Below are 11,713 nucleotides of genomic sequence, written 5' to 3'. Positions count from 1 at the left end.
GTACTAATAGTCCCCATTTTCTCATCGCTGTATTACGTGTTCATGTCATTTTCCAAAACCTATATGAGACCAGTACTAATGTGATAAATACTCCAATTCCACTGGCATTAACAGCTGGACTTTCTGCCAGTTCCTTGCTCAGGCATTGTTAGACCTTCCTTCCACCAGCATGTCCTCACTGCAGTCATTTTAAACGTGATGCTGCAAGTACACCCCTTATCTTACTGAGAACTATGAAAACCTTTTTTAGAAATAATAATAATGACAGAAAAAAATTCCAGTGGAATTTTCACTGGAAAAATCTTACAGGCTTAAAAGCTTTGCCATGCAGAGTGGTCACTGTTTCTATCAGTTTGCACACTTAGGAATACTTTTCCTGCACTGCTACAACAAAGCTACGAAGTCATGCTGCAGGATTTATTGTCAACTCACAGGTTCCATTATGTAGAGCTGCCACTTAGCAAACCCAATGCAAGACACACTTGTCCATCAGGTCTCTGATGATTTTCTAATAATTTATAACTCTACAGCTGATTTGGCTCCCCAGGGAAATCTGCAGCACCTGTAATTAATGCACTGAAAAAAACCACGGATGGCTTTCACACATGGAAGAATTAGTAGGTCAAACATGACCAATGAGCAATCCCAGCATTAGTTACCTGATTTCAATTTCTCAGAGAGATTGCAGCCAAATTGTGTGTACCACCTCTAAATAAAACTGTAAGGCACATGACTGCACAGTGAGCTTTGGTAGATGACTTCTATTTCCTCTCCTCACCCACAAGATGTATTGTTATTGTCAACAGAAACTTCCACCTTACAGACACTACCAACACTTACTCTACTTACACTTGACCCCCAAGCCAACACATTAGGGTCTTCAAAACTATTCCCTGAAATTTTCAGAAGAGTTCACACCAATGATACTACTGTCCTTGCACAAGATAGTTTAGTTTACAATTCAAACAATTCTCTATTCTCCCAAGAATTATAAAAAGAAACAGAAAATTACTCTAAGCAAAATCCCAGCTGCATATTGATCCTGCCCAACAGGATCAATCTTGGAAGTAAAACTAATAAGCAGAGTAAGATCTACTACATACAGACTCTTTATCTACAGCAATTCTAATGGGCAGAATAGCTGATTCCTCTTAAGCATTTCTTAAAACCTTTTCTTTTGCAAGGAACTGCATATTTCATGATTTTATCGACATGTGATTACTGACAGGCAGTTAAACATTAGTAAAAATCAACTGCATTGGTTGCTGTCTCATATAAACCATTACTCCCTAAAAAAGATCAATTTTTGCTCTCCTGCTGTCACAGTACGAGTTCTGTTTGAGTCAGATCTGATTTAAAACTATGTCAGTAAAAGAAAATTCCTTTTAATCCCTAATAAATCCCCTAATCTAACTCACAGCCAACCATCACTCAGTCTGTCACAGAGGAGTGGAGAACAGAAACTAGTGGCTGAAACATTTTTCCAGCAGCTGACATTCCACATAAAAACCCCAATATTCCATTTCATTTTCTCTTAGCTCCAAAACATTTTTTAGCGCTTTCCCATAGGATAATTGCTGTGTATTATTAGGTTATTGCCACTAACATGAAAAATATCAAATCATACTAACCACATAGGAAAAAAAGTCCCTTGCTAGTGTACAGAAATGTTTTTTTGATACAGGATAGAATGCTGAAGTTAGGATTACATTGCTCTTGCAAACAGGATTTACCTGGAAAACTAAAATAAGTGACTTTAGGATATTCAGCCTTCACTCCCTATAGATCCTCCTGGTCTTCATTTCTGAGGTTTACGTTCAGAGTATTATCAAAATAAGCCCAAGATCTTGGTGGGATTAGTTATACACAGTTTCAGGAGTTAAGATGACCTTGCCACTGATTTGCTAATATTGCAAGTTCAACAAACATTCACTTTGTCATAATGTAATGTCAACACTTGTCTTTTTATCACTGACATGTTCAGTTACATTTGTTTAAAACCCAAATTCCATGAACACGGAAGGTTACGTATGGCCCAAAGTCAAAGCAGGTAGCCAGAAAATGAAAAGAAAGAACCCAAACACATACAACAGGTTTTGAAAGGTGGAAGAAAATGAAGAATCAGAAGTATGGAAGGAATAACAAAAGTCAATGTTGAAAGGGCAACTCTTAAACCATGATAAGCAACTGCAGAGAACCCTCATCGCTCACACAAGTGAAATGTCTGTTCAGGTTATACTGACAATAATGACTATTCTTGGACAGTATGAGGTGCACTGAAAGCTTTGTTTGTAACTTACTCTGTTACAGTGTAATTATTGCCAGTGTCTGGCAATTAGACAACACACACAGGGCTAAGAAATGCTGAATTCTTTTTACATTACAGCTGCAAGAGATGATTTGGTTCTTCCCTTGTTTCACAATTTTGTGTTCTTTGAGGATTTTTCATACCTTTAAAGTTTCTTTTAAGTAACAAAAACCGCTTTAGCTCAGCTATAAAATGTGTTGCAATCTCTTGCAGAAAACAGCAGTTCCAGTGCTAATGTGCACAGACCTGCAGGGATTTGCAGAAGAAGCAATTTTCCTTTCAGTCTTCAGTTAGTCTATCACCATGGGGCATGTCGAATCCCACCACAAAGAAACCCACACAATGCAGAGGTGTGCAGTGCAGAACTCTAACAGAAAGCTGGTTGGCAAACAGTAAAAAGCAACTGCTAATAGCCTGAGTTTAGACTTATCCGGTCAACACTGAATTTTCATCACTAATCCAATAATCTCTATTAGGTTAATGTTCTTTACATGAGAGAAAACCCCTAAGGAATCACTTCTCTTAAAACTTGTAGGAATTCAAACTGTTGGGTTCAAGTTGAGGGTGCATTTTCGAGTTACAGTCCTCTTTAGGCACACAGTTTTCAGTTAAAATAGCACAGTAGAAACAATTCCTGCATTCCAGGAAAACTGGTTTGATTAAAAGCAGAGCACTGACAGCAAATTCTGAAAGAGTAACTATTTAAATATGTGCATGAACATTATGGACAGTCACCATATTAGTTCTAACAGGATGCTGTGCGCTCTCATTGCTTCTGATCTACCCAATTCCACGTGTAAGAACCAGAAAGACATACTGGCACCCAAAAATTCGAGGCATCAGAGCCACAGACATTGTAGAAGAGGAACATTATTTTAAAATTTTGCTAAAACAAATGTCAGTTAAAAAGCACTAGCACTTGGACTGTGATACTGAAGTTTCAGAGACTGACAGTGAGGATCTTTCTGGTACTGAGAGTGCTCAGTATCAGCTTACTATATGAAAGCGCTTTGCTCTTTCAGAACATGTAAAAAAACCTCTCTTGGATAAAAATCATTTCATGTTTCCAAAATCTTCTGCACAAATCTAAAGGCAGAAAGTAAGATTTCTGTTGTTTTGAAGGAGGGTACGCTTTGTAAAAGAGAATTCCACTCTGGACACTGATACACTGACAAGGAATGGATTCTATAGTAAAAGCTTAACTTTCTTCTAACCTTTGCTCTGTAAAATTCAGATCTCAATGTTGGCTTGCACATTTCTGACCTATGCAATAATACTTTGGCACTGCTGGAAGAAAGTGCACGATCAGACTAACTGAGAAGCTAGAGAAAAGAGGACACAGATTCTATTACTCCTCAAATAATGGTGCAGTGTTCACATGAAAACTTGAGATGGTACACAAAAGCAAACTGAACACAAGAGACACATGGGAAAAGGGTTGAAGTTGTTGAAACTGACTCTTCTAAATTTAAAAAGTATAAAATTCAGGTCAAACATACAGCTTTGTTGTAGCTGGCACCTCATCTACAATTAAAAAAGGATCTGTTTGGAAATACAGTTGAAAACATCCACTTAAGAGTATGAACTGATAATGGGATTAGAAGAACTCCAGGCCAGGCATTTAGCAGTGCCTCATTAAAGGTTTTGGATAAACACATTTATTAGTAATTCTGGCCACATGCTTGGCCCCTGTATCTGTGCCACAAAATCCAAACCCATTTCTTAGTTAGGGTGTGGGGTTTCTTGTGAGAGAAAGAGGTTCTGCACAAAGTACATCTGTAACAAGTCAACTTCCTACACACCTAAACAAGTTTAGAAAAACCCGCTGGGAATACTAAGCAATTTTGAGAGAAAAGAAGGAAATAGAAATTAAAAGCATAAAATAAGAGAAGTTGTCTACTCACTTCTTTTTTCTTTCTTCTTGAATTTTCCTTTCTTCTTCCCATGTTCCTTTTCATCATCAGATACTATATCTGGAGGCTCATGCAGGCTGTCATGAGGTGGTGAAGGTTCACCAGTGCGGTACAATCCAGGGAATTTTGTAGGACTGATCTCCTCAGAGCTGGGAGTACGAGCAAGACCCCCACTGTGCTCTACCCGACGGTGTTCACTGGGGCTGCTCGTGGGAGGCAGGAAGCACTCGGTCATTCTGATCCCCTGATATCAAAGTGAAACCTTCTGCTACCTGTCCATCACACCTGGAGCAGGGAGAACAAAGAAACATGCACAGTTTTAAGCAATGTGTTTCAGAACAGCTTGTTTAGAGCTCTACCCTGAAAACACAGACAGCAATACCTTGTACAGTGAATGTTCCAAACTTATGTCAAGACACAGGATTGTGACATCAGGTCCCAAGCTCAGTGTTTGCAGAATCTGTTCATTAAATACCAAGTTGTATTAACATGAAAGTTGCTATTTTAGCCATTTCTACTTTATAATAAAAAACATATACTAAGCATTAGAATATTTTAACAGTTGAAGCAATTCTTACAAAATTCATAGGCAGCTTGCACACTGATTGGTAATATTTACTGCAAAATAGACAGCTAACTTTACATTTCTGACCTAACATAGATTTGTCTGGAAGCTCAGAGTGTTTTGAGCACTGTCCTTAAGGCAAAGATCATTTTCATCTTTCCCAAGCATATTTTATAGATGCAAACAAGAACTCGCCTAGCCTGCTGAAATAAGGGGGGAAATAAATAAATAGAGTTAAAGTAAATCCATCTTTTAATTATGCAAATTAAAGGAAACAAAAAGAAAAAGAAAGGATGATTAGGTTTTTTTGGTATACAGTAGTCACTTCACCTTTGAAGAGGCTGTATCAGGTCATCTCACCCAGATGCTGGTACACTGTTTGCTTGAGAGTTACAGCCAGATAAATGCTAATACAAAACTGCTGAGGGAGGCCAATACATAAATTCTCAGCAGTGGAACTCATAAGCAAAACAACTTTTCCCAGCACAGATAAATTTCAGAAATTCCACAGAACAGATATGCTGTATCACACCTGTGGAGTCCACAGGGCTGAATTTGGCCCCTTGTGTCTAAATGGTCACAAAGGATTCTGTTATACTGTGTTTTATTTTTACTTGATATCAAATGCTCCACTGCTATGCTAACTTGATACTGTGTTTAAACAAGTTAATGGCACTCTCAAACAAGGGATTTTAGGAGAATTGTCCAGGTATCTAAAGCTTCAGAATTACAGCTATCGAAGATGGTCAAAACTTCCAATTATATAAGCATTTCCAATACTACCAATGACACAGGCTGGCAACTCTATTGCATCACATCTGAGTATCAGAATGATCTGCAAAACTCCTGTGCAGCACCTGTTTGCCATTCATCCACCAACCCCCCCAAAAAACAGAGCCCAAAACACCCCACCGACAGCTGCTAAACAATGGACAGCATTTCAACAACTACTCATGGAATGAAATCAGAAATATTACACATAACTGAGAGAACTGGATGGATGACACCTACAAATCAGTCCATGTCTAGAGCAGGCAAGGTGGGAAAGTGCACAGAAGAAATGTGCAAATGCACATCACCCCCACCCTGCAAAATGAGGATGACCATGCTCTGCCTCTGGAACCCAGCAGAGCTTCTAGGATGACAACAGACTTAGCCCATACAAGCCACAGCACTCTTCAGGATCATTCCTCAGCTCCTGGGTTTTTATTTACAGACTAGTAATACAGAAAAAACATTGAATTGTGTTCTGTCAGGTTAGTAAGTATGGATGTGTCCAGCTAAGTGGGTTTTGGGGACAGTGGTTAGTTTATTTTGGGGTTTGGGTTTTTTTTTTTTTTAAATTCTCATCTTTCAGCTCTCTGTATGCAGATCAGAGTGAAAATTTAATGTATGTATGCAACAGCATCTCACTACAGGAGATCACTCACTGTGCTTATGGAAATTACCAGTTACTCAGATCAGAATTTGAATAGGGCACTGAAAGACATAGAATTATGATGAGAAACAAAATATTCATGAGGTTTTTTAATACTGTTCATTCTTTATTCTGGCTAAAGTGGAGATGTTGGGGAGAAATGAAAATTTAATGTATGTATGCAACAGCATCTCACTACAGGAGATCACTCACTGTGCTTATGGAAATTACCAGTTACTCAGATCAGAATTTGAATAGGGCACTGAAAGACATAGAATTATGATGAGAAACAAAATATTCATGAGGTTTTTTAATACTGTTCATTCTTTATTCTGGCTAAAGTGGAGATGTTGGGGAGAAATGAATGGTGTATAGTATATATGTAAATGCAAAGATAATGGTGTATATATGTAAATGCAACAAATTAAGATTGCACTTACATTTCATATTTTTTTATTTTACAGCTTTAAGAAAGTATTACTTTCCTATATGCATAGTTTCTGAAGGCCTTTAAATCAGGGAGAAATTCTGTGATGCTCAAATTATATCAAGACCTATCTTGCAGCAGCAGGAGAGCCTTTAGGCCTACTGCGAAAACCTCTTCTGCTTTTACTGATGAATGTTATCGTGTTACTGCCATATAAATCTGCACCTTTCCTCTGGCTTTTAAAATTTTTTTCTAAACAGCAATAAATGGTGAAACTGAAAAAATCATGAATCTCCTAGGCATTCTCAGAAGGAATGTTTCTAACAGGTTCACTTTTCTGCCAATTTCTCCCTCTCAGACTTGACCCTTTCTTCCCAGCCTGTTACTGCTCCAGCCCCTTCCCTCCTCTGCAGCAGGCTCCTTCCTTCAAACTACTTCTCTTCACCTGTGCAGTGAGTCTGTCAGGAGATTTAACAGCTCACTGCAGACCATGAGGAAGGTCATACTACGCCTCCCATTCCAGTAGTTTGCTCTCCCAAGGCCCCTTTGTGAGATGACTCAAGTTGCTAGCTGCTCCAACAGGGTCCTGCTGCTGAGCTGGTGCATGGAAGAGCTCAACAAGCACTAAAGATGAAAAGCAGATGTGGTAAAACCACGACAGGAGTGCAACCTCCCTCTTTGGACAGCTCTGTGTTGTGATACTACATGCATAGCTTCATCTCCCCACATTTCAATTAATTCTTGGTATCTTTGTTGTAACTTCAAGCTACCATTTCTTTGCTACCCAGTATCAGTGCTCCTATGGCTCTTGTCTTGACTTACTGCTCTTTCACACTCAGTGTATCACACATGACATGATCTTACACCTGCTCTGGCCTCTGTAACCCAAGCTCAGTCTCCTGCTTTCCCCTTGCCTTGTTCTTTATTCAGGTGGTTCCTACTCTCTTGCCGCACATACTGCTTCCTTCTAGATAAAGTTCTCCCTCTTCTTCCTCTGCTTCTTCTGTTTAGTTATCAGTTCCCATTTCCTCCTGGATGTTGTTCTCTGCTGCAGTCTTGTTTCCCCATGATTATCTACCTCATCTTCTCACCTTGTCCCCATTTCTCCCACTGGTTCTCAGTCTCTCCCCAGTACCACAAGAAGTCACCTCCCTACCAACAGCAGGCTCCTTGACTCTCGCCACTCCTTTCACTTGCCTGTTGATTGTTCTTCCACAGGAGCCACAAATGCTGTTACATGATAGCATCAGGGAGCTTCTCGCAGCTCAAGAATCTCCTGGGATCCAGTTACTTTTTTCAGTACTCCCAAAATGCAGTTTCTTGAACCATTTTCCTGCTCAACATTAAGTCAAGCCTTCAGAATAACTGAGTGTCAAAAACAAGCCTTCACTGAACATGTGCAGAATTGTGACCTTTCCTCTATCCCCCAAGGAAAGACTAAATCACAAGAGATTTTAAACATGGAAATGTCATTAACAGAAAAACTCCTAGCCATCACACCATCACCATCTTTCTAGACCACACACCATGCACAGCAAAGTGGGTTGGGGAGAGGAAGGAAGATGCCTACATAGGCAAAATAATGTGGTCTTCCTAGCCTCATTTTTGCAAATAATTTCAGTCTGAGCTACATACCTAGTAAGTAAAGATGAGGTTTGGAAAAATCATAGAAAAGGGAACACAGAGACATGACAGCCAACTTGAATAGATCTCACTTATAACAGTGTGTCATCTAAGTCAGCACCAACACATTAAAGAGAGGCACAGTCTGAAAGACCAAACTCACAGCTCTTTGATTCCGTACAGAAGGCTCCATTATTTCTGTTCTGCACTGAGTCTGTATTGTAACTTTGTGCCTTGTAACCAATTGCAACAGCAAAAGCAAATCAGAGCAGGTGATTGCATGCACAGATGTTATTTTGCAAAGCTGCTGGGCAGAATGAAGGACATGGAGTTTTTCTGCAACAAGCATTATGCAAGACCACATCTGAAGCACAGTGGGTGTCCCCAGGTCGTTCCATTTTGCCAGAGACGCTGAATATCTAGGTGTCACAACAAAAATAGCCCCAAGAAGTCAGTAATCAATGGATAGAGGCAGAGTGGAAACATTCCCTCAGCTGCCAGTACCTGCTCTGTCACAGCCACCCAAGAGCAAGACAGAAAGCACAGCAGTACCTCACTGTCATATACCTTCAGTCTGAAACATCTGGACACATGTGAAGAACCTGATGTCACTTGAAGAAATGAGGCACACCATTTTTGGACAAAAAAAAAATACCCTGGTAACAAACACAGCTCCATTTTGAAAAGTAATGAACCATAAAAGGAAAGAATAAAAACTACCACTTATGGCCTAAGCATGTCAAAACACTTCAGAAGCCTGGAATGGTACTCATGTAACTGCTGAGATTTCTGAAAAAGATGACTTGGAGATGAGAAGACTCAGGCAGAAGTTATTTATCACAACTATACAGTGTCTCTGCCACGTCTAAATACTGTAGCCACTGCATTTTTTACAACATACTGAAAAGCTTAATAGAAATCACTGCTTTCACTTAACGCTTCTTCGACTGAAATGCTGCCATGCAGTCAAATGTCAAAACGACATCAGAGGCCATCTGTTTCCTTTAACATGCAGCAGCCAGGTACAAAACCAGTGCCTTTTCCTTTCTTTAGTAAGGCAACGTGGCCATGAAAGGAGAAAGAATTGGGAAGTACTTCATGTAGACAGGCAAAGCAAGTTTAAAATTTCACAAGTCACAAGTAATCACACAAACACAGCATTAAGTAACTCCTTGTGAGTCACGCACTCTTCATAACTGGTGAGAATTAAAGCCTTAAGAAGAGACTTCACAATATCTTTGGGATAAAGAGAATAAAATACAAACTGTTTAGTAGCATTTAGCTTCTGAACCTCAGACTACCTTACAGGGTATGGGATGTCATGAGAATGTTAGAAAATTTACCTTAAAGGACAGTGTGTAATTACACAATCGAAGTCACACAGGACCAAGCCGTACATTTTTCAAAAATAATGCATCAGATCAGATCTACAGGTAACATCAACAGCTTTTGTGTGTTCTCTCAATTAGGTGGATAAAGTCTGCGGCAATTACAGCACTATCCAAAGTATTTCAAGTTCTGCTCTGAGAGTTCATACCAGCTCAGGAGGAGTGATATACAAATACACAAAACTACTTAGCTCTCTCCAATGAGTGAGATATAGACCACGTCTACATTTGAGTGGACTCCCGGAGGAGTCAACTCACATTTAGAATATGCAGCTGTATCCAGGTTATTTTCTACTATTAAGGCTATTCCAGCTCTTCAACAATCCAATCAGTAGAGAGCCAGACTTAAAATAAATAAATTATACCCTAGGCATTTTAGAAATATCAGAAACGTTTCCAATCACATTATGAAAAAGTCTCATAATGGCATGAAGATAAAATCTCCAGATAGGTGGCAGCATGTGCTTTCCAGTTTGGTTTACTTCAGGGAAAACAGTATTATGGCCTCTAGCTTACCAATTTTGCAGAGCTCCATCAGGATGCAATTCACAGGCTGTTTCCAACAGACATCTTGGGGAAATAAAAATTGGGATTCTGGCAGAAGGATTAAGTGTTTTGCTCCAGAGAGAGCACACCCAAAAAGAAACAGACCATAACTGCCTAGGAAAAGCCCCATGTCCCACCACTCTGTCTCCTGTCCATGGTGTGACAGTGACTGTTCTGCTGTAACATCCCACCTCCCTGGTGAGGCATCTACATCATGCTGTCTGTCCTGCTCCCTCTCCAAATCAGGTAGTCCAAGAGAAGAGCCTAGGCACAAATCTCTGTTACAGAGTACCAACCAAAGCCCTGTACAGAGGTTACACAAACTATGCCTCACATGTGACTTCCATGCTCATTCCTACCCTTCAGGGATACCCCAGCAAGCCCTGCCCTGTCGCTCCCCAGCTGAATCAGCTGCCATGGAAGCAGTTTCAAAGCAGTGCACTATATTATGACCATATATAAAATGCACTCTTGTACATAACTGGCCGGATAACAAGCAGTAGGGCTGATGTTTAATTGCTTTACACCACAGGTTTCTCAGGTGACAAGCAGAAGGTCTGGACTCAGCATCACAAGGTACATGGGCACTGCAACCAGGCCAGGCCAGACTGCTGCAGGAATATCTTGACTAATCAGCCACCTGCATTGCCACTGCCCACTCAGAGAGCATTTTCTCATTCTTCAAACTTCTTGGGAATGTGCAGGTTGACTGCTCAAGATTCTCTTAACCCCAGTGAATTCTCCTCCCGGTTCCCATGGTCTTGTCACCACAAAGCAACCCCACCCCTCCAGTAACAGTGCTCAAGCCTAGTACACTAGTTTCCCACTCTATGGTGTTGTCCCACTGCTTCCTAGGCTCAGACCCTCTCCATTAGCTTCTTCATTCCCCTCTCCTGCAGTCCCATTCCTCCGCTATCAGGACTGTACCTCATCTATCTCACAACCCCTTCCCCAAGCACGTAGACCTCTCCAACTCTGGTTTCACCATTCCTGTTCTCCACGCCCAGTGTCTCATCTAACCTCACCTTTTGGCTGCTCACTGTTTCCCAGGTTTCCCTTGCTACCTTCTATTTCTCCCACACTCAGTTCTAATTAAGACTTGTGAAAATAATGGGCCACACATAAGCAAGGAAATCTGGGAGGTCTTCTCCAGCCAAACGCAGGTTTCCCCTCTAAATTACAAACAGCATTACAAAGGTTCACCTGATTACCGAAGAATTTGTTAATATAGAAAAGAGGTATTTTTTCCTCTAGCTGAATTCTCAGGAACAGTTTGAAGGATTTGCTTGGTGTTTTATGTTTAAATTTTTAAATATCAGCTTCTGAAATCCAACTTTTCAACCTAAATGAAAACATGGTAACTTTTGACATGGGCTGAACTATTGAGAGCTGAACTGAACATTAGCGACTGTCCTGCTAACGTGTCAGATCCTCCTATACCTCTGAAAAATGCCACACTGCACAATATATATAATAGAATAACAGAATAATAGAATCAGCCGGGTTGCAAGAGACCTCAAAGATCA

The 11,713-nt window shown here is 40.2% G+C and overlaps 1 protein-coding gene across 1 annotated transcript in view; it reads right to left on the bottom strand.

Annotated features, from left to right (window-relative positions):
• RALBP1 (ralA binding protein 1) overlaps positions 1–4,524 on the bottom strand; it is a 14,732-nt gene extending 10,208 nt beyond the window's left edge. The window contains exon 1 of the mRNA XM_009072218.1: positions 4,213–4,524. Coding sequence (XP_009070466.1) covers positions 4,213–4,456 — 244 coding nt within the window. The 5' untranslated portion in view covers positions 4,457–4,524. The remainder of the gene's footprint in view (positions 1–4,212) is intronic.
• Between the last annotated feature and the right edge of the window lie 7,189 nt (positions 4,525–11,713).

This window comes from Acanthisitta chloris, unplaced genomic scaffold, assembly GCF_000695815.1.
Source record: "Acanthisitta chloris isolate BGI_N310 unplaced genomic scaffold, ASM69581v1 scaffold12853, whole genome shotgun sequence".
NCBI lineage: Eukaryota > Metazoa > Chordata > Aves > Passeriformes > Acanthisittidae > Acanthisitta > Acanthisitta chloris.
This window is presented reverse-complemented; position numbering and strand designations above follow the sequence as displayed.